Consider the following 24,592-nt stretch of genomic DNA (forward strand, 5'->3'; position numbering starts at 1 on the left):
GGACACTATTGGTTATTGTCAAGCGAGTCTTCTCAATTGGTGTATCTCAACATACGCATAAAATAACAAACCTGTGAAAATTTGAGCTCAATTGACCATCAAAGTTACAAGACAATGAAAGAAAAAACACTCTTGCCTCTCAATTGAAGACTCTAAAAATTCTTTATTTCGATTGAAATAAGCCCGTTGTAAGCATAAAATCAATCAGTAAAAATATTTTGTTAAAAAAAAAAAAAAGGGGAAGAAGGATTAACCAAATTTAATGAAATTTTTGCAACTTGGTTGTATGGTGTTGTTTACTGAACACAGGATGAAAATTAATTCACTCAGTCAACAAAATAATTAGAAGAAAGAAAAACTGTAAGAGTATACCTCTAATAAGGATAAAGATACAAGTAAACATACCCGATTTCTTGGAAGGTTTTTTCATGGTTTCACAAATGAGTGCTCAGAACCATCAAATGAAATCCCATATGAACAGATAAAACATCATAAGCTGGCTATGCAAGATGTGACAAAGTTCGACAACATGTCGGAAATCAAAATAAAATGCAGAAAAATGATGAAATCAGAAGACTACTGTCAGTTTAGAAACTACAGGTCTGGCAACGATCCTTCAAAGCTTGAGTAGATACATGTATATACGTTCGCTGACAGACACGACTAGTACTCAATGATGTCCCACAGTAGTGTTTCACTCGGTTCGGGATTCACTGTTTGTTTACATACAGTGATGACACACAACTTATGATGTATTTCTGTCTTCAACAACAGAACAGGGGCGGCCTTCTCCGACAGACATCTCTCGGAATCGCAGAACCCCTCGGCCGAACTGCAGATGGGGAAATGGATAATGGAATATTTTTGTTGATCTAGCTGGATGGAGTTTTCTGTTTAGTCGCTCTGAAGAAGAATACTAGTAGATCTATGCTCTCAATTATCCAACCGTAATGTAAGATTATTTTGGCGTTAATTATGACGAGAGTCCGCAAAACACAAAACACATTTGAAATACTCCTTGGCTTGAGTCCAACAATGGTGCGTGTAGTTTACTGACATTTGTGTTCACTCAGCAATGTATGGAATCCTGCTAAACGATCATGCACCATTTAACACGCCACGTATTCCAGGCACTCCAGTTGTTTATCTCCGTCAGGAGTTCAACTGATCCAGTAACACCGCTGCAAAAATCTCACCAAATCTCACTAAATCTCCATCGCAGATGAGAAGAGATCTCTCTCTTTCTCTTCCAGGAGGCTGGGTTTTGTAAATGCAGGGAGATTCCGTACGGGGAGCAGTGTACTGTTTATCGCCGATGATGAATCGCTGTGTGAGTTGTATGTCACAGCAGGTGTTCTTCAACGCTGGGTAGGAAGGCTGTGATGGCCATATGGCATATATAAGGCGGGGGGGGGGGGGGGGGGGGGGTTGGTAATCAAACACAGCTCACTTATGCACCGTGGAGTCAGGTGAATATATCCCCCCAAAGATAATAGTATCCTCACTTTCCAAGCAAGAGTCACTTTTAAAGTCAAGATTTTGAAGTTACCAAGAAATAAATTCAGCTTCAAATTGAAAGCTCACAGAACATAATATAATAACCAATACAAATCCTTCAGGGAAAATAATCCGTTTTGAAGTGCTGTCAAAGCAAAGTCCGGGAAAAATTTGAAGACTCGCAAATCAGCATCCTTTATTTTGACAGCGGTATATGTAAGCCAAACAAGATTCTGAATAAAATTCCTGAAAACAATTTCCTGTATGTGAGAATATGTACCTTCACAATAATTTTTTTCAGCGTTTTTGTTTAAACAGGAAGGCCATGAACTTGTAGTTTTCACATATGATGGTAGTACGGTGAATTTAATCAATACTGGAGGATGGTGTTAATTAATTTACTCCTCCAAAAATCGCTGATGTATAACCCCCTTTAAAGAAAGGTTCATTCATGATGAAACAACGATGAAAAAACAATCATTAGAGAGAGCATGAACCGTAATTAATGACTAATTAATTTCAATACACAAACAATCGATCGCAATGCGGGGGTTGCGACACAATGATTAACAAAAATGCAGTAATCCTGACCAGAGTTCGTGGGAGGGGTGATAAATTAAAGACGCCATATCTGTACTGAGCGCGTGCTGCTGCTCCATGTGCCCCCAGGATTGCTGAGAAATTGTTTTGGAATATCAATGTAAGGGAAATCGCTGGATCTTTTATGTGAAGAAACAGGTGCAATCGACAACTGTATGCCGGAACACATAAAAGCATTTAACATATCACTATTTTATTGTGTCTGTACAGGAAATAGCGTAGAGATCTTCCTACATTCAAAATTCCTCTTTCCAGATGTAAAAGGTAATAGTTCACAGATAAGGTGTACATATCAAGATAGGCTTAATTAATTATTTATTGTTTACACCATTTAGTGATAAGACTGCAAAAGTATTAAATTGTGTTCTGGAATGCGACAGACAAAAAATTTCTTCCTTAATAGAAACAAGATTACCAACCAAATGTCCACGTGATTTTTAGGATAAGCAAACAACAGCTGAATGCCAGTAACAAGCAATATGCAACAATGGTTGGTAATCTTGTTTTAATCAAGGAAGAAATTTCATGCTAAGCAAATTGTTGTGCTTACAGGCTTGATGAAATTGGGCCCTGGTCATTACCATTAACCTGCCCTATCCTTCCCTAGCTCAAGGACACAAGTGTCATGACCGGAATTCGAACCACCCCCCCCCCCCCCCCCCCTCAGATGGCTAAACCATCAGAACGTGAGCTCAATGCAGTAGACCGCTCGGTCACGACACGCCACGAAAACAAAGACATCTACAATAGTCGTCTTGGTGACCTGGCAACACTGCATAAATGACTCTTAATTACGTGGACAAATACTCCATCTAATCCGAGAAGAGTAAAAAACACACAAAGTTCAAGTCGCTTTAAGTCCGCAAACACCCGAGTATAAAGGTCTCAAATCAATTCTGGCATTTGGACGACACTCTGCCTGACACTCTGTAGAGCCGTGTGGGTAAATAGTTAACTCGAACGAACTCAATGACTTGACATGACCGAGTCCTTCCAGCAGGCATTTTTTGGGCTCCGCATAAGAGGGTAGTCTGGGGACTCTGCAGGCTCTAGGGTCTGACAGTGAAGTTATGCATGCCACCATTTGTCAGCCCTCTAGGCTCCAGACCAACCAAATGGTTTACTTTTCAATCAAGACTCTTGCAGTAAATTAACAGAGTCCAATTTTAAAAGATACCGATTAAGCTCACATATAGTTTGCTGTCCTTTCCGTTAAAACATTGTCATGGAATAAGAAGAATATTTCAAGTTTAAGTGACTGGAATGTAAAGACCCAAGTATTGTTAATATCCGATTCCAACAAGGTCATACATGTATATCAAATTTTGCTCTGAGAGAGAATCAAGTAACGTTACTGTTTACACTTTTTTTACCGAACCACTTCAGAGGGAGCTGTTTCTCACAATGTTTTATACTATCAACCTCTCCCCATTACTCGTAATCAAGAAAGGTTCTATGCGAATCATTATTTTAAGTAATTAACAATAGTGTCCACTGCGATGAGCCTCTTCATAACAGTCCTGTTTATATTAATGAGGGCTGACAGTATCTCGTTCAATTCCTGATTGGACTAGGCCAAGTCTATTCCTCTGGATATTCATCTGAAAACGTGGCCTGGGGACTCGACTCGGAATCCGTCGTCCGTCAGACTGGGAAGAAAATGAAAATGAAAATAGAGGAACCTGCCATGCGGCATTAATGCACATGACATGCTAATTGAATACGTCTGCGCCATGATCCCATTCATGGGCACAGTGGCACATTGAGCAAGCTTTGGGTCGTCCACAATCCTCACACCAACAAAATAACGAATCGCGGAATTGACCGACGGTAAACTTGTAACCCCCTCCGAATGACGTCAAACCAACCAACCAATAATCTCCTTGATAAGCTTAATTACGCAGGTTGATTAGTTTCTGCTGGTACAATGGTTACTGCTAAAGTTTTATGATGGAAACTACATGCACTAAGAAAATGTTTGCTATTATAAGAGTCCAATGATAAGTTAAGTTTTTACAACTTTTTATACCTAAAAAAACATTCAACTGAATACAAATTAAGTTGACTACTAAATATCCTTACAAAAAACACCATAAGGTTATAATAATATGAATAAAAACCCTACTTACATTGTGCGTTTTCCATATAAAAAATGCCTAAATGTTTCTTATATTCAGGTGAACTAAAATACTTAAAACAAAGAAAGAACCAATATCCTGGGGGAAAAAAAAAACAGTAGAAAAAAAAAAATGACAACACTTAAGTTATGCAAAATGTTAATAAGCGGATTGGACCAAATTCTTGGCTTAAATAACAACACCATCACTAAACCCACAATCTCTTGGATTAATTATTACTGTCATTGGTCATGCTTAAAAAAATACAAAACACTCTTAAATAAAACCAACATGAGCGATATGTTTTAAAGTTGCAGGGTTTAATTTATTTTAAAAGAATGTTTTTCTTTAAATTAACCATGACCCACTCGACTATAATCCAATCCGTGCACAATGGCGATCGTAGTTAATTACCGAGCTAGCATGTATTCTAGATTGCGCATATGACTGGGGGGAGGGGGGGAATGTAAATGTGAACGAACTTCGGTCTCCGAGTACTATTATTAAACCATGCCTTGGGCCGCCAATGGGGAAAGTTGTGTTTCGCCCGACATTGCCGTTAATCACTATCTGTGTTTCTCGTGGGAGCAGAAGACCCGTGGCCAGAGGGAGGGGAGAGGGCGGGCAGTGTTTCAGGAGTTTTTAAAGAGACTGAATGTCTTTCAAGGCTTTTCATGATGAATTCCAGACGACATATCAAATGTGATGGATTATTTCTTGACAAATTAGGTTATCGTTTTAAGGTGTTATAAAATTATACAGGATTGGTGGAGGTGATAAAACAGTCGTAGACAGTGTTCATGTTTTATGAGATCACCCATTTCTTCAAATAACACACCTGTGAACAAAATTGTGCTGAAGCCGTTGTGAGATCAAGAGAAAATAGTGAAAAACCAAGCACAATTTTTAGCGTGTAAAACACATTTTCCTTCATTTTGATTGCTATAATCAAACCAAAACTAGCAGTTGTGTCTTTTTAGGTTTCCAGATACAGTTTTTCTCCAATGAGGCTTTGTTTCAGTTCAGCAGGAAATATTTCACAGAAACAAAAAAATTGTTTTTAGTATAACCTTTATATAAGCACTATCTTTCCAACTAAAATAAATTGATGCTTTTTATATTTATCCTTTAAAGACCGAATTGGTTTTGGAACGATACATCACCAGGTTAATTATATTCAGGATTGGGTCTCAAACAAGGAAAAAATACAAGGAAAAATTGTACCTTTTCAACTTGTTGAATTTATTATTTAATAGTGCAAAACACGTGTTCATAAATTTATTACTTATGTTTTTGGAGTATCATTCATACATTATTGTCAACAAACTCTGTTGACCAACCCTGAAAAAAATATTTTCAAAACAAGCATCTCTACTCTGTTTACCAATTATAATTTGTTCTTAAAATCAATGACTAAGGAGTCCAATGTCAGTCGGGGCCAAGTGTTTGGACTCGTATTTCCCAATGAAAAAAAAGGAACCCTTACAAACAAGTCATTCAGTTCATAACAACGCGTCAAGAAAACCTGACACTGTGTTATCTTTTTTAAATAATCCATCCAAGGTTGTATCCATTTCCAATAACGCAGCCATCCGCACTTTGAGAACCAGTTCCTATATAAATCAATCAATACATTCCTTCAATGCTTGAGTACCTCCAGTGTATTATAAAATAAATATTGCTTCACGGACAAGGGTGACGTCAGAAATAAAAACCAACTTCAAGAAGAGTTGCTCCGAGAAAGCCTGCCATCCCAATTTCCTTGTCCGCTGATAGACCATTTAAAAGACGTCATCTGTTTCTCTCTGACCCCGGACTTGAGATGCAAAGAGGCTTGGCACAACACAAAGTGTTCACGGGGGACCAAGCTGTAATTGGTTAACGGCTCGCGCATGAGTAGCAATTGGGAAGGTGCTATTTTTGAAACTTATCCCCTTTTTAGTGTTGACCAAGAGGTGACATGTGGAAGATGTAATTCCCACGGGCGGATGGGGAGCATTCGTGAGATAATAACACCAACGCAAGGGTGTTGTGACGATAAAAATAAAACTACACATTTTTCCGCAATTAAAGGGGATTACGTTACATGTATCGTGCTGACAACTAGCACAATACATGCTTCTATTAAAATCTCATTTTACATCTCCATTTCACAATTCAGTTCAACTGAAAGGCCAGAATAATTTGTCATTGTCTTAAATTTACATGAATATTTATTCTTTAGCTTATAATATGTTACAGCCGTAAAAAAAAAAAGGTACACTCTGTCCGAAAAGCCATTAATAATTACTCACTGTCAATATTAATCTTTACAGCTATTTTTTCATCTTTTTTTTTCTTGTGTAGTTGTGGCAAAAAAATAATTGTCCGAAGGAGTATTCAAGTTTGAAACACTACAACCTTTGAGAAATTTAGTTTGAATATAATTTTCACAGATTTCACAGATACTTTGGAGTTTCTTCTCTGACCTATACTATTTCTTCGAAGCCATTGATTATGTAATAGTTTCAATGATTTGAATATCTAAATAAAAACTGTAGACCCGTAATGTGTACACATTAACAGTCAATGCTAACCTAATACTCATCAGTCATTTGAGTGTAGATTCATAACAAACTTGAGTGTAGACTCATAAAAAATAACTCACACTTTCGTCAACAGAGCGACATTACAGAAATAAATTAAACATGCGTAACATAGATGCCAGTTCTCCGCAGAACCTATAAATAATGTCATCTTGATAAGGTACTGCTCTAGTTAATGGCGCTACATGTAGCTGGCACTAGAGTGTTTTCTCGGATGCCAGAACGAATTACTGATGGGTGACTTAATACTTCTTCATTAGGACTTTAGCTGAAGGGGACAAAGTACACTTGAGGGTTTAAATGTTTGGAGTTCAAAGACATGCATAGATTTAGTGGAAGGTTTCAGGCTCTTTTTTTTTCTCCCCATATCATTTTGGACTAAACAGGACTGAAATGTATTTACATTGTATTTAGATTTATGCATAAATAGTAATGAATGATAATCAGTTCTTATACGTGTTATACAAAGCTTTTCTTCTCGGATATACAGTGTAGTCCTTGAAAAAATAGGAAGATTTTATCAAGTACATGTACAAGGCCTTAATAGATATTTCAGGCAGGGTTTTCCTTAGCATTTTTCAAAACTGTAGGGCATTCTGGACCCAAATATGTGGATGTTTGGATGAAACACACTGTGTTGAACAAGGTCTTTGGAATGTTTTTCCGAGGCCTACAAAGTCTGCACTCTCCAGGGGCCCTATTTCATAAGCACAAAAAGCAGCTAAGAACAACAACAACATGCTAACAAAAATATATGGTAACCTGCTAATTTTTGCTTAGCAGACAATATTTTTGCTTAGCAGACAATATTTTTGCTTAGCAGCTGCTTAGGCAGCTCTATGAAATTGGGCCCAGGTTGGACTCTCCTGTGTGTCAGTGCAGTGCAATAGAGACTGGCGTCCTAAATACCAGGGATACACACATGTTTACAATACTGCACGTATAGTTTGGAGAATGTCGTGAAAAAAGGCAGGCACGACGAGACTCCCAAATGTCACAGTTGAATATAACAGCTGTTCCAACCCCCACATATTAAGTCTCAAATCATACAGAGTAAGGAATAAATATATTAGTGGTTAAGTGAAAAACATGTCTCAAAAATTGAGAAAAGAGCACTTCCATTAGGCCATGGATCTGTTGACATGGCAAGTGCGTGTTAAGGTAGGGTCGTAGATTGGTCTACATAATTGTAAGAAAGACCTAATAAAAGTCACATGTGAAAGTTTCAGCAGAATACAGTGTCTACTTGCTGAGCAAAACAGTAAACAAAACTTTATAACAGTTTTTTTTACAAGCTTGCAAAATCCATTCATGTTTAGCCTCGTGAGAGCAAACACCAACAGCATCTCTGGTCGCAGCATTAATGAGCCAATCATGGTCATTTATGGCAATTGATTTTGGATAAGCATTCAAATTCGTTTTAATACATTACTCAAACAAAGATACTTGTCATTTGATATTTTTTCTTTACATTAAACACACAATGGACATTGAAAAAACTCACCAACCTCAATATTTTTAAAGTTGACGATTACTCAATAAGCTTAATAAAAGTAAACAAACCCAGAACATAACAGCGGGTAGGCATGGATATTAAAAAAATAAAACTATGTGATGTGGTTTAAACTTAATTATAAAATATATGTGAAATCAATGTTATCTTTCCTGGCTGTTGATTTTACTAGTGATGAAATGTGCACACAACCTCCAGCAAGCATGAAGCACTTATTCATGTATTCATAACAAAACATTTCCCCCAACATAGACATAGAACATTGAATGCTAAAAATGGAACACAGAGAATAATCAGCTGGAACGTTGCCTGTGTCTGCCGTGTAGCGCCCTCTTTGTCAGCTGTGGCCACTTGGCAAAATTAATCAGATCAACCAATTGGAATGCTGAAGTTTGCAATACAGGGGATTTTCCTGAAGTGAAAGGGCATAGCAATTTTCCTCTGGTAAAGGGCACTTCTAATCTATGAGGAAAATTCAAATTTGTTTTTAAAGGCAGTGGACACTATTGGTAATTACTCAAAATAATTATTGGCATAAAACCTTTCTTGGTGACTAGTAATGGGGAGAGGTTGATGGTATACAACTTTGTGAAAAACGGCTCCCTCTGAAGTGCCATAGTTTTCGAGAAAGAAGTAATTTTCCACGAATTTGATTTTAAGACCTCAGATTTAGAACTGAGGTCTCGAAATCAACCATCTAAACGCACACAACTTCGTGTGACAAGGGTTATTTTTCTTTCATTATTATCTCGCAACTTCGATGACCGATTGAGCTCAAATTTTCACAGGTTTGTTATTTTATGCATATGTTGAGATACACCAACTGTGAAGGCTAGTCTTTGACAATTACCAATAGTGTCAACTGCCTTTAAACTTCACAAGCACCACAGCAAAAGCACAGGGCACAAAGGCGCGTCAGGGGTTATTTCTAGAACTGGGTAAAAGCACAACTCTCAACCAATGATAGGTCTTCATTGACCTCAGTGTAGCCCTGTTTGGGTCCAGTGACGTCATATCCAAAAGCTCTAATGCCTCAAGATAATACACAGGGTAAGGAAAGCGTTAAACATTGTGAAAAAGTACAAACCTTTCTCATCGTGACAAATGAATGACAGACTTTCAACTTGATAATCTTTTGGGGAAAAAAAAACATTACGGTAAAGGAGGAGAAAATTCTGACCTCTATCTTCACTGTTCTCCCTCTCTCGTTGCTTGTCTTGAATCCGGTTGAAGGAGCACCGCTGCTCGTCCATCCTCTTCCCCTGGAAGCGGCTTAAGACGTCAAAGAAGCTGTCGTCATCGTCCATTATCTCGGGGGAGGCCCTCTGTTGAAAAAGACAGGAGAGATTATCAGGATTGACATGATGACGTTAGACATGAGTTCTGACAATTTGTCAAAAGTTGATATTAACTCTTGCAACCTTTAGTTCACGGATAATTGTCATATTATTTGTCTTTTCCTCTAGGATGCATGAAACCTGCCTCTTCACCAACGGTCAATCAGAAAGAAATGTTAAAACATTCACTACCAAATGCAGCGCTGCTATTTTTTGCATCTTGCAATCATGGATATTTTGTACAGATTTTTTAAAGATATTTCCTTGAGTCTGATGAAAAATACTATTCAATTCTATTGAGTTACAAAGTATACTTAATACCCATGAAGACAAATCAGATAAATCTTTTCTCTAATAGTGCTTCAAATGCAAACAATGAAATGCAAGTTAATCTGTGTCAAGCAGTTTGTCTCATTTCGGTCAAAATTATGGTTCAGCAAACCTTAAGAGCTGTTTTATTTAATCTTAAAAACAAAAACCTATACCAACCTGTGCAGGCGATACTTGTATATTAACATTCTCCGTCTTGACGATGCAGGATGCAGAATCCCCACTGCTGGAGCTGGTGCTGGATGTGTTGGAACTCTTCCTGCTCAGTTTCTCCTTGTTGGCCGCTTTCCTCTTGAACTTGGCTCCCATGGACTGCTTGGATTTGCCGTTGGCCGTGGCGCCAAGGACAGCATTCTGGTGAATTGTAACACAAACATTTTGTTTAATGCTAAAACACTTTTTAAACGACAGATGCAAACTGGAGTCCTTGGACTCGGGTGCAAGTTGTCTTGACCACAGGCGTTGGTCTAACTCAAACACAACCTTTGCAACGACGCCGAAACCAACATCCCTTGACACAAGGAATCAAAGGTCAACATTACTATTGCATGTGTTGAATACCAATCATCTTGCGTGCATGCGCGGTAGCTCTAGTTAAAACATGGTCCTTAAACTCTGAGTGAGGGATGTTCCATCGCCCAGACGACCAGCTGTGTTTTGTTTTTTTCGATGGTCTTTTTTAAGATGGTATGCTGAATCCCATTTTAAGTTCAGGGACCATCCAAAATTTTTAAACAATTATAGAGAGTAGTACCACACCCTGACGAACTACATAACAACTAGAAAAAAAAACCATTGGAAATAATCTCACTAAAAGTTGTAGTATAATTTACCTTGTCCGGTGTCATGGTAACCAGTTCAAGACGTTCCATACTTCGCCGACGTTGCCTGTTTTGTTCTGATAAGAAGAAGAAGAAAGAACAATTTGAAGAGCATTCTTATTTTTTAGGAAAAGGGAGGGAGGGGTTAAAGGTAGGGTCAAGATATTTGAAAGTAAAAATACAATAAAAAATCACTTGAGAAAGTTTCAGCTTGATAGAGTCTACTTGTTGAGAAAACAGTAAAAACTGTCACAGTATTTTTTACAAGAATGTCAAATCCATCCACGTTTGTGACAGTAGTACCAATCACATCTCTGGTCTTAGCATTCTCAGAAACGATCCAAACATGAATCCTTTCTCAATTCAAAAGTTCTTGGGAGAGAAATTATCCGAAACATATTACATCGATCGAAGAGAAACCTTACTCAAAATAGTTTCTACAAAATCAACAGCTGCTGCGCTTCTTACCAAGTAAGTTTGTACGTCATTAAGGATTAATGGTAATAAATTTTCGGAGTAATTACTAATCTACGAGTGATGACCCTAACCTAAACCTTTGAGGAGTGGATGAAGTGAGAACTCTGACATTTACTCTTTTTAGTGCTTAAAAAAAAAAATTGTCATCACTACAAAATTCTTTCTAACTGACAGACAGGTTCAGTCTTAGTCAAAAAATAATCACCTTGTAATCTTTATTGCTTAGCAAATTGTGCAAAGTTAATCTTACGAAAAAATCTATCTTCTTTTGCAACATGAGATGAAAATAATCTTGAGAAACGAACGGAAGGAGCCAGTCAGTTCTTAAGCCTCTTAAATGTGTGACTTCATCAAACAAATAGTCTTCTAACACAAGAGAAAAAAATGTCTTGAAAGATAAAGTTAATGGTTTTTAAGTACTTATGATTTTTAGGATTGATTGAGTGACTGTAGAAGAAAAAAATATAAATCTCTTGAAACTGACAGTGACTGTCACCTTAAACTGAAATTGGTTTCTTCTTTACTTCTGCAGATGATCCGAGCATACTGACAAAACACTTTTTGAAAAAACATTGCATCTCGGTGCATACCAACGTTTTGATAAACTTTAAAATTGTGCATAGATTAAGAGCTAATTTTTGCAGAGTAGATTTGTTCTCTGTGAACTTTTCTTGCTATTCATTCTACTGACGCAGAGTAGATTCAGAGTTTGGAGAACCACTTATTTCTGAAAAAAGCAGGACACTTCTTTTTAAAATGATCTTTGAGAATAGGCAAAAACAACTATCTACGACATATATTTCTTTATCTATTGTAATCAATACTCATAAAATGATTATTTATTCAAAGTCAGATTTGAGAAGAAGAAAAAATGGATTTTATTCATAAGACATAATCTGAGCTGTTGTCAATCTGCCAAAAACTGCTCCATCTTACCACTGAGATGCAAAGCAGAGGAAGACATAAGTCATGTAAAATTATGATCTATAGAGGAAGAGGTGCCAGAAATAAGTACGAGCCCAGACAAAATATGAATAAAATTAAGATCTGCCTGCCCTGGATGGAGCAATAAAATTCTAGTCAGTCTGTAGATTCTAAGAAGTAATTTGATCTGTCTGGCTTTAATGGGGTCCTTAAAAATGCACACTCATACTGTCGTTAATTGCTCTCTGAAGTAGCTTGGTTTCTTTAGTCCCCAATGTAAACCACGAGATGGAAAACTCTACCTTTTTCTTTAAGGGTCTTCTGATTGGCGCTTTGGAGAAGACCATCTTGGCTACAAGAGAAAAGAAATTGTCAGAGAAATTAGTGGGTGATAATTGCAGACTCAACTTTTCAAGTAGGTTCAAGTTGCTTTGTGTCGTCAGGTCGGGTAAGATGGGTGGGGGAATTTTTGTCCCCGCATTTTATAGAACCCATAGGTATGTGGCCATCTTGGCGACAGGAGCAGGGAAGAAAAGAAAATTAAATCAAAGAAATTAGTGGGTTAAACTATATATAAATAGGTGATAATTGCAGATTCAACTTGTCAAGTAGGTCAAAGTTGCTTTGAGTCGTCAGGTCGGGTGAATTTGGGAGATTTTTTTTGCATTTTTTAGGACCCATAGTAGGTCTGTCGCCATTTTGGCTACAAGAGCGCAGGCAACAATTTTTTAAAATTCAAAGAAATTAGTGAGCTTACTATATTAATGGGTGATAATTACAGATCCGGCTTGTCAAATAGGTCACATTTTGCATTGTGTCGTCAGGACAGGTTAGATGAGAGGGGGGGTTTCGTATTTTATAGGACCCTTTATGTATGTGGCCATCTTGGCTATAAGAGCGGGGAAAAAAAGGGAAAAATTTCAAAGAAATTAATGGGTTAACTTTATTAATGGGTAATAATTGCAGATTCAACTTGTCAAGTAGGTTAGATCTGCTTTGTGTCGTCAGGCCAGGTAAGATGGGGGATATTTCTGCATTTTACTGGACCCATGGGTCCACGTTTTTTCTGGATATGGTTTCGGACAATGAGGCGCCAGTTGAGGACTTATGACTTTGGAATGAGACAGTGTTTGGAATGCTACTTTTAGATTGTATATGAAGAAAAGAGGGTGTTAGGGGGAAAATAGGGAAGAATATCACCCCTAGAGATTGTCATAAAGATGACTTTGCTGTCAATACTTCTTAAGAAGCTTAGTTTCTGCTCTTGTTTGTCTTGCTTTTCCCTACCTGCCAGGGTCTTTGTCAAGTCCGAGTACAGTCCGTAGATCAGCCAGGTTCATCTGCGCTGTGAGTTCCCCTGTTTTGTCCCCCACCTACAATCAGGAAACACAGTCAATGATAAAAAGAAAAGCATGATGAGGAAAAAGGAGGCGGTAAAAATCAAGCTCCTTTCAAATGTCATTGAGGAAGAAAAGACTGGCCTTTGTTGGATGGCAGTGAATGGTGACCAGGTTTAGTTACATGTATTCATGTGTTAAAGGCACTGGACATGTTCAGTAACCAGTCACAATATCAGGAATGTTTTCTTCTTCTTGATAACAAGCAATGGAGAGCTGTTGATATCATTAATTATAGTGAGAAACGACTGCCTCCTTTCTAACATAGCTTTGGAGAAAGAGGTAATTTATCACTAGAATATTTGAACCTGAGAAAGACTTCAGGCCCGAAGCATTTCTCAGGCATCTGAAAGCACACAAATTTGAGTAACAAAGGTGTTTTTTCCCCTTACACTATTTTTTTGCAACTTCAATGACCAATTAAGCCCAAATTTTTAAAGGTTCATTATTTTGTGCTATTACCAACGGAGAATACTCTTTGACAATTACCAAAAGTATACCCTTCCTTTAAAGCAAATACATTTATAAGCAAAAACAACACAATTCTTATCAAATGAACAAATTCATCTTGTCCATATGGGACAAACATAAAAATAAATGCCTTTTCTTTTTGTTCAAGGAATTGGAATGAGATTTAGGGAAAGCTTTGACCATTCTCGCGGGTTGTAATGAAATTCTGTTATGCACGGGGCAAGGTTGAAATAAACACAGAGGGATTACCCCGGACAAAACAAGTAAAATATTTACGCCGATTGAAGCCCCGGGGCATTAGAAAATCTCATTGATTTTCAGATAGGAATAAAAGAGAGAGTAGAACAGAACCACCTCTGTTTTTTACTGAAGGTAAAGAAAAGAGCCGGGGTTTGTTTTTTCCAACTTGTAATGTTTTCGTAGCAGGCAGAAGATTTGATCATCAGCTTGACGAAAACAAGATTTGGAATGATTTAAATATTTGTAGTTGTTAATTTATTTATCTGCTACTTTAATTATTTATTTATGTAATTATTTATTGCATTACACATCCAACAGTGCAAGCGCCAATAACAAGATCGTGATATGGAATCGAGAAGATATGTTCCTTATTCTGTCTTTTAGACAGAAACAAACTTTTATACAGAAATACATCACAGTATTTTCACAAGAACGTTGAATCCATCCATGTTGAATCCATCCATGTTTAGGTGGTGCATGAAGTGTTTCTTAGATTCAAATGGTTTGGGGCAAAAAATATATAAACCATAATTTGTAATTGGAATCTTTACTCAAAATAGTAGAACATCAACAGCTGCAGTACCCCACACCAAGTAAGTTTGGTGTCTTTCGTATTTGGATAATTTACCAATCTGCAAAAAATATTGCTACTGACTTCGACCCCAGCAAAGTTTTTCTTTTTCTTTCAGCCTTCGATAAAGACCCTGCTAGGGTTGAAACGTCAGGCCATATTGCATTTATACAATAGGTCATTTTGGTTGGTGGATCAGTTTTATTTTCATATACATCGATATATGACACTGCATTTAAACTTTAATTTTTTATTTTATTTCAAGCATAGGTTGGTTCAAATAAAGAATATTGGTCCTGCACATTTACCAATGCTGTGGGAATTAAACTGGAAAAATTGAAAAAAATGTTGTTTTTACCTCTCTGGATATCTGCAGGTGAAGTGTTGCATAGTGCAAAGCCTTGTCGTGATTCTGTAGTGCTGTGTGTGCATTACCTAGACTCCAACATGCCCTGCCCTCTCCGACCCTAAAGATAAAAAAACCACAAACATCGGGAATTTATTCTCACCAGCTTTTCATATCTCTGAGATTCATCCCCAAATAGTGAATATTATAAATAATCATAGGGAACTGTTCAAGTCAATATGTGACGTAATCTTTATAATAATATTTGTTGTGCAATTTTGGGAGTCAATGTGTCAGTGTGTTATACAGGGTCCGCAGGTCAGGCATGGTTTTATTTTCTTTATTCTGATAAGTTTGACAAATGGATACAAATGCTCTAATGTGATACTGAGTATATAGTGCTAACACACATCAGTGTAGATGAGTAAAAACCAACATTAATATTTCTCTAAGCCAATATGGAAACTAGCCGCACATCTTACCTGTCTTTGAGCTTCTGTGCTATTCTATGATGTCTCTCATGATACTCCACGGCCGTGTTGTAATCTCTAAGAAGTGTGAAGGTGTTACCTAAGCTGTAGCAGGCCTGAGCCTCGATAGCCACGTCCCCTAACCTCCTGGCGATGTGCAAGGTTTTCCTGGAAGACAAAAAATCAATAGAAACTTTTTAGTCTGGATGGTTCCTCATAATATTTATACCTTGTGTCGACCCAAGATGAAACGATGCGAATATAGGCCGGGTTGCGTATATAGGCCAGTGCGCCCTCTAGTTCTTATACATAACTCTATGGGAAGAACCCAGAACAACCATCACGAAAGAGTACAGCTTAACCCTGGTGTTTCTGGTTCACACTAAAAACACCCTTGTTTATTTTTGCTTAGTGGAATTAGGGACTTCTTGTTATCAATATCACCGTTGCAGAGTCAGTTCTAACTAGTCTCAGCGTTCTGACTAGCCTGCTCTCATTGTCAAACCACGAAGCGAAGGTGAAATAGTAAATAAGCAGGACAGTTCTTTCCAAAAGTAAGTAGTCCCCCGATTTTAAAAATCTATTCAGCTAAGTAGATATGTGTACACATGGTTTTACAGCAAACTAATACATATGTATTTTATTTATATAATACAATTTTGTTTCTATAAACCAGATATTTTTAGCCTTTGGAATAATACGTGTGGTGAAGTAATTCAATAAGAGCGAACTGAAATGAAATTATGTTTTGAGTGGGAGGACAAAAAGCTTGCTGTATAATGTACACGACATTGATGAAGCAAACCTTAAATCCATTTAACCAAAACGAGTCAATAAAAAAATTTAGCGATTTTCTATTGCGGTCTTATATTTGAAAGTACAGTATAAATCTCTTAGGTACGTTAAGGCCCACTAAAAAAAAAGAAAAACACTTATTGGTGCTACGATATATGCTCCCATTACTTCATAAAAACACAACAATAAGAACACAACCCAAGGCAAGCTACTTTTGTTATTAAACACTGAGAGCACACCGACTTTGCTTCTGAAAGGCAGTCACACAAAAAACAAGCGCCACTGTTTTGGCATAACAGAGGCTTCAATTCAGCTGGTTGGAATTTCAAATTTGATCAGGTAGGAGCCATATCTAATTAAGAGTGCACAACACTCAGCACCCGGCATTATCCGCAGTCACTCAAGAGGAATAATCAGATGGGGGGTGGTGTGTGCTAATTTCTTTGGAAAATAAGCACAAAAGATTGTGTATACATTTTAGATGACAATGGGTTGGACAGCAATTATCTTTTGCAAATATTTGACCTCAGTGTGCCGTACGAGTATACGGTAAAGTAGTATAAAGTCTTAAAGCGCACGTATCTATCAGTACGGTACTATAGGCGCTTTAAGGAAATTGCTTAAATATTGAGACCAATTTATAGAGCACTTTAGAAGGGTCAACTACAAGGTGCTGTAGCGCAATTAGCAGCCACTGCCAGAGAGTATCAGGGCAAATTAGCAATAAGTATAAATGAGTGGTTTTACGTGCATTACACAACACAAAAGACCTACGGCTTTACATCCCATCCGAAGGACGAAGCAATGATGGTTAAGTGTCTTGCTTAAGGACACAGGTATCAAGACCAGGACTCAAACCCACACTCTACTGATCAGAAACACCAGATTTGTTTCTTCCCCTAACCGCCTAAAGAAGATAACAAAACACGGATCAAGCATGCTTGCTTGCTAAACCACATATTAGTAGCTTAGCAATGCAACGCAAAATTTAAAAAATCCTTTCGGTTTTTAAAAAAATTCTTACTTGTAGAAATCAGCAGCAGTCTCAAAATCTCCCATGAATACACAAGCGTTGCCAAGGTTACTATACGCCCTCCTCTCCGCAGCTTTGTCTCCGAATTCTTTGGCGATGGACAGCCTCTGATGGAGGAACAAAAGAAGATGTAATGACAAGCTAATCACTGTTTACCGACTGCTAATTAAACCCTAGATTCCCCCAGGGGGCAATGGACAGGTTGTGTGTTTTAAGTGAGCCAATTTATCCAACGCTGTGTTGGGGTCGATGAAGCGTCTATGCACAAAGAGAACCATGCAAGTGCAGATTTGCCATCATTTTGCCTCTTGCAATCAGGGAGATTTTACACAAAAATATGGGAGATATTTAGAATTACAATTAAAGGGAAGGTACACGCTTGGTAATAACTCAAATTAAATATTAACTTAAAAACTGACTTGGTAACGAGCATTGGAGAGCTGTTGATAGTATAAAGCATTGTGGGAAACGACTCCCTCTGAAGTAATGTAGTTTTTGAGAAAGAGGTAATTTCTCACTAAAATAATAAAATTCTTATCTGAAAGCACACAAAGTTGTCCAACAAGGGTTTTTTCTTTCATCATTTTCTCGCAACATCGATGACCAATTGAACCAAAATTTTCACAGGCTTGTTATTTTATATGATGGGATACACCAAGTGAAAACACTGGTCTTTGACAATTACCAAACATGTACCTTCCCTTTAACACATGTTTCCATAATCGGTGAGAGATTGTTAAATTTGTGCATCAGAGCATTTGGATCCAAAATGGCGTCCAGCAGCCACGTGATCAAAGCAAACTGTTCCCAGTCTATTTTATCCAAGGGTTGTCAAAACTCATGCTGTGCAAAGTGATTGAACCTTTGCCATGTTAGCACTCCATGAGGAAATGTGCACAAGCCTAATATCATTATTCTGTTGAATTGACTGAAACTCAAGGGGGGTGGGGGGGAGACACATTACACATCAACACTACAATACAATAAGCTTTCGGATCTAACCTTGAGTTACTCCTAAGTAATTTGTTATTCATGGGAGGTGGCTGGCCATCAATGACAAAAGGTGAGAATTCAACTTGATTCTAATAACCAACCCGACAGCAATGGGAAGAGAATTAATGTCAAAGTTTAATACCAGCCAGGGTTGCCTACCAAAAGATTGATCTCAGATCAAAACATTTTATGAAAAAATACCCTAGTTTACAGCACATAGTAGAATAATGTTTTGCTGAATAACTTTTCAATCTAGTTCCACGCAACGGAAAAAGGTACTAGATGTTGACTGGTTCATTGCAGATTGTTTCAAACAATTTGATTTCTGATTAGGCCGACGCCCAGTTACTCTTTGTTTTTCTTGTCCCACAGAGCAAAATGTTTTTGTTGCTTAGGGGCAGAGCGGGAAACCTAATTTGCGAGACCTGATGAGCGGAGTTGGATGGCTTCCAGTATGCTCAATCCCTCCAAGCCATCTGGTGGGGTCTTAATAATTAAGATTATATTGACACACTGACAGGAAGATCCGAGATGGACTTCTTAGGTTGTGCATTAATGGACAGATCCTTCCATGTGGCCTTAAAGGTCAGGTCCAGTGTTGTAGCCACGGTGGGCAGTGCCGGGCGGGCCAGCCCAGGGGTCGATTTCACAAAGAGTTAGGACTAGTCCTAGGAGATATACCAAACGTGTGGCTGGTCCTAAGTTAGGACGAGTAACTTGTCCTAACTCGAGATAAGACTAGTCTTAACTCTTTGTGAAATCCACCCCTGAACTTACAAATTTTGCCCAGCACTCTGATCAAAATACACTGTGCTGCTGCCCAGCACAAATTTACAAATTTCCCCAGATCGCACTTCAGCAATGATGACCCAACATCTAAACATGAATATTTTGTTGAACCACTCGCTTTTGGTGGACCTCATTTGATTTAGAGCTCACCACTAAAATTTGTCTAGCTACAACAATGGTCAGGTCATAGACTTTTTGGGGGCCATCGTACTGCTGATTTATAGGTGAAATTATAGAGAAAGACACAATAAAGTCACTTGTAAAAGTTTCAGCTGAGAACAGTGTCTACTTGAGAAAACAGCAAAAGAAACCGTCAACAGTACATGTTCACAAGAAGGTCAAATCCATCTACGCTAATAGCGAGGTTCAACTGCATCTCTGGCTGAAGCATTTGTGAACAGACGCCAACACTCAGAAATCAGAGAAACTATTCCTGCATGAAGCACTTCTCAGATTCAAATGTTGTTCGTCCCTTTCTAATCAATTTGCGAAACACCAAAATAAGTTGTTTTTTTTTTACACAAATATTTGTAAAACATTTGAGTTATTTTATCCCTACTTCCAACGCGTGTCTTCACGGAAAAATAATCAGCTAAAAATAAATTTGTTCATTCTGAAAGTGAATCAACATAAAAATAATCGAAGGACAAAACGTCAGATATCTTACCTCTTTATGGAATCCGATAGCCGTCTCAAAATTACCAAGCAAGTAGTGAGTGTTGCCTAGGTTACCGCATGCTCTACCTTGGGCCGCCTTGTCTCCTAGCGATTTGACAATTGTCAGGTTCATCCTGCGTAGAAGAAAAGAAATTTTTAATTGTTGGGCACAAGTTCAAAAAACATTTAAACAAAATAAAGCTTACCAGCATATGATTACAAGTCTAAAAACACATGCCATGTGTACAACATGTAACTGACACTCACTGCTATAAATGTGCTTGGCAAACAAATTCTTACGCATATCTCTAAGGTACATGTTTGGTAATTACTCACAACAAATATTAACTTAAAAACTGACTTGGTAACGAGCATTAGAGAGCTGTTGATAGTATAAAACATTGTGGGAAATTACTCCCTCTGAAGTAACCTAGTTTTTCGAGAAAGAGGTATTTAGTCTTTTATTCATATCTGAAAGCACACAAATTTGTCCAACAAGGGTGTTTTTTCTTTCATCAATTTCTCTCAACTTCGATGACCAATTGAGCCCAAATTTCCACAGGCTTGTTATTTTATGCTTTTGACGGGATACACCAAGTGAGAACACTGGTTTTTGACAATTACCAAACGTGTTTCAGTGCCTTTAAAGGAAGTGTCATACTAAAATGGTTATTGTTGACGCAATTCTGATTTGTAGGCACCATTATAACGCATCAGCTGTATACAGATTCCACTTAAAAAACTGTCCCCGTATTTCCTCAAAAACGTACAAAATCCACGCTAAGAATTCATCCACGTTTGTGAATACAATATAAACTACTTCTTTCTTCCTTTTGTAAGTGTTTCGAACCTTTCAAGAAAATCATTAAAATTCCCAAGAAATCCTGAGAAAGTTATCTAGAGGAGTGTGGGTGGGGGAGGGAAGCAGAGATGAACGTGGGGTAGGCAGGTCAAACACCACCCTACCCAGTACTACCCAGTCCCCTTCACACAGACACAAAACTTACTCGTAAAATTCCACAGCTTTCTTCAGGCACGCTATCACCTCTTCCGGGAAATCCCCAGGGTCCTGGTGCCCTGCTCGGCCAGCGTGCTTTCCCTTCGCATGGTAGACATTGCCAAGGTTGTACAGTGCCCTGCCTTCTCCAACCTGAAATAACAGATCAAGGAAATTTACTGACTATTTGCATTGTGTGTGTCATTTGTACACAATCACAATAGTGGGTATAAATTTTTATGAAAACTTTCAATTTTATGAACAAAAACTTAAAAACCAAATTGAGTGTTATCTCAATATTTTGTATACAAGTGTATATAAATAACATTGGGACCAATTAACAATCGCTGGGACAATGATGACAATAAAATTTCAAGCACTGTGTAAATTGTAAATACAGGCATCCCATGACATCTGTAAATAGCCAAAACAGATTGGATCACTTAGTGCATTTATGAACATGCAGTCAAAATTAGTGAATGTTAAAGAATATCGTTTGTTAATGCTGGCATCACTGCATTTAACCCCATGTTCAGGTCAGCAATATATGGGCCAAACATGTATGCCTCACATTCAAGGGGTCAAGCACATTTAAAAACCAAAAAAATAGTAAGCAAAATGTCAAAATACATTCACACCAACACATACGTATAAGCCCACCCTGCCTAACATTTCAGAAGTCAAAAAACATTTTAAAATCAAAACATTGATTGTGTGTGTTCAAGATGTCTAACGGATTTGAGGCATTGCACGGTGGGGTATCAATAAACATATTTGGTTTGCGGTAACACGTGTATCTTCTTGCCAGGTAGAGTTTGTTCTTAGAGAACTGTCTTTCTTTATTCTACTACCGCGGGGTAGATTTATCGAATGTTCGAAAGAGTTTTCAACAGGGACTTAAAACATTGTAAAGCATTAGCTTGGCGAATATGCACAGGAAGGCTATTCCAAAGAAACGGTGCAGCATAAGGAAAAGATCTGTGGCCATAAAAAATGGAAGAAGCTCTAGTAGCAGAAAGCAATGACTGTTGAGATGATCGTAAAGTCCGATTAGGGGAATAATGATGAGAAGAACTGTCCTGCTTTTTAACTTCTACCCTTGCGGAAGGTATAGAAAATTAGCTGAGACTACTACTTTAGCTTATATAGGATTGTAATTAACTGCACTACTAGTCAGTTCTTGAAATTGGTATCAGCGTTAGGACTACATAGCTTGCTCTAGTCATCATCAGGAGACTAGTATGTACATTCAGTGCACACACATAGAACCTTAATGTATGGTGTAGGCCAGCAAAATTACTTTGAGCCCATCCTGCCAAATTAAAACACATTAAAAAAAAAAAAAAACGTTGTACAGTGTTCAAGATGTCAAACTACATTCACACACAATGTGAACTGTCTACAATTTCAGGTCAAAGCATTAAAAAAAAAATTATTGGATGCTGTGTTATGTCAAACTACATTCACATGCGTTTAACCCTGTGTGCAGGTCAGCCACATAGGCAACCTGCCTTGTACATTCAGGGCATTAAAACACATTAAAAAACATTGTAGTGTATTCGGTTCAAACAACACACCCTGCTAGAAACACAGGGGCCCAATGCATAAAACAGGATATTACTCTCCATTAATGAAACAGCAGCCATTAATGACCTCATTTAAAAAGAAAAACAGTTGGTAGTTTCGACAGTGATTAGTTTCATCGAGTCAGCTATTATATCTGTAAAATACCTGTATGCAAGAGCCAAAGCATTGATGATAATTCTGCAAAAGACATCAGGGATAATTATAAAAATAAGCTGTTTTTACATACATGTAGCACTTTAGCCAACAAAGGGGATATCAAAGAGCTCATTCCTTTTTTTTAAACAGGATAAGCTGAGCTGTGTTTTGAACCATGAGACCCATGTAAGTTGCATCATCTAATTGGAACATAAAGCCATCCATTTTACATACTGTGCGCTGTGTACTTCACATAAGAGAACGCAGTTATCGCGAAGAGAAGGGGGTTTACCCCCTTGTTTGTGGCAGCGCCTACTGAATACGCCACAGTACCCTGTAAACCATTTAAAGGGCTACATAAATGGGTCTCATTAATTCAAAAACTTTAAAAACCTGCGCTTTGAGACGCACATAGACAAAGCACTTTATAAAACCTCATTAATATTATAATTAGGGGAGAATACTGAAAAATAATATCTGCAAATAGAATATAAATCAAATGCTGGCTCAGAGCACGACCCTGATCCCTTGGAATGTATTCACGGAAGGAAACTGATATAAATATTTCCAAAGCTGTTTACGTGAACTGCAAAAGTCTGAGATGAAATTCACAGATGTTAAGCCATGGGTGTAAGTGTGGTGATGATTATACAGAAATGAATGTTGTACAAAGGGTTATAAACATACTTTAACATTGTTTTAAAATGTTTTAATTGTTTAAAATTTACCCGTTTTCCCCTGTGGTTTATAAATTGACATAAACGCGCATACATGGCATAGGCACACGGAAAGCACTTTTTATAAAGAGTTTTGAGGGCCACATAAAAATTATTCCACGAATTCATTTGGGATATTTGTACTAATAGGCCCAAGTATACAATAACTAAAATGGCGAGATTTTTAAAAATCATTTTGTTTGATCTTTAAGAAATTTCTACCGAACTTGCAACTGTGTGCCACTCACACTGATCATTTTCTTTATGAACTGCAACATATCAATAAAAGTCAATTTAGCGAAATCCATTATCACCTGTTATTAGAGAGAAATGACCTCCACACTGCACACGGCACACGCCACCGCTCATGGACTTACATAGACTGCACATGTTTAACACTCTGTACCTTGGGAGTGCATTTGATCAAATGAAATGCACGGGAGCAAAATGTGAGACGTCTAACCCCGCAGGATAAACAGGGTATGGAGAAGGGGGGGGTGTCGGAATGGGACATGGTTTCCTCCTGCGTCCGCCGTTGGTCTGTAATTTGTCAGGATTTGTTCTCCCGTGAGCGCTGACGGCATTCTTCCGTTACTTGAGGAAGATGACGACAAGGCAGGGAGGGGAAGAGTGTCGTCTGAATGCAAATGGGAGGACGGGCCACAAGATGAGATGATAAGTTTTTTTGTGTCTCTGTGCACCTTGGCAAAAAGTAAACAAGGCGGCGGGAACAGGGGTAGAGGGAGGTTAGAGCAAGGGACAGATTTGTAGAGTTAAGGTGCGGGGAAGGAAGAATGAGGAGAGAGAATGATTACAAACGGATGAGCCGTGGTTTATTGTATCTTGTATCATGCACCTTGGCAAAAGGTAAACAAGACTTCAGGAAACACGGGCGGGCAGTTTGTTTTACAACAAGAGGTGCAATGAATATCCAAAGAGAAAAAGAAGAATATAAATTGAGAGACAAAATCAATCAGGGCTTGGCATATTGTTTTCTCTCTCTCCCAAAGAAAATGTTAATGCTCAAGGAGATTCTGAGAAAATCCTGAAAGCGGGGGATATCCTGAAAAATCACACCCTGTTCGAAGCAAAGCTGACATGGCCCGATAAGAGAAAGTGAACTGTAACTATAGCTCTGACATGTGCAATACGTTATAAATCCTTTTTCAGTGGATCCAGTATCATGCCCCTTGA

At 38.0% G+C, this 24,592-nt stretch overlaps 1 protein-coding gene across 1 annotated transcript in view; it reads right to left on the reverse strand.

The window, feature by feature from the left end:
• LOC139948099 (G-protein-signaling modulator 2-like) overlaps positions 1-24,592 on the reverse strand; it is a 50,758-nt gene that overhangs the window by 3,586 nt on the left and 22,580 nt on the right. Inside the window, exons 4-13 of the mRNA XM_071946130.1 lie at positions 20,971-21,113; positions 19,974-20,097; positions 17,516-17,631; positions 15,709-15,864; positions 15,239-15,347; positions 13,489-13,574; positions 12,504-12,553; positions 10,813-10,877; positions 10,139-10,333; positions 9,493-9,637 (exon numbers count right to left, since the gene is read on the reverse strand). Of these exons, the coding sequence (XP_071802231.1) occupies positions 9,493-9,637; positions 10,139-10,333; positions 10,813-10,877; positions 12,504-12,553; positions 13,489-13,574; positions 15,239-15,347; positions 15,709-15,864; positions 17,516-17,631; positions 19,974-20,097; positions 20,971-21,113 (1,189 nt within the window). The remainder of the gene's footprint in view (positions 1-9,492; positions 9,638-10,138; positions 10,334-10,812; positions 10,878-12,503; positions 12,554-13,488; positions 13,575-15,238; positions 15,348-15,708; positions 15,865-17,515; positions 17,632-19,973; positions 20,098-20,970; positions 21,114-24,592) is intronic.

This window comes from Asterias amurensis, chromosome 15 (assembly GCF_032118995.1).
Source record: "Asterias amurensis chromosome 15, ASM3211899v1".
Lineage (NCBI taxonomy): Eukaryota > Metazoa > Echinodermata > Asteroidea > Forcipulatida > Asteriidae > Asterias > Asterias amurensis.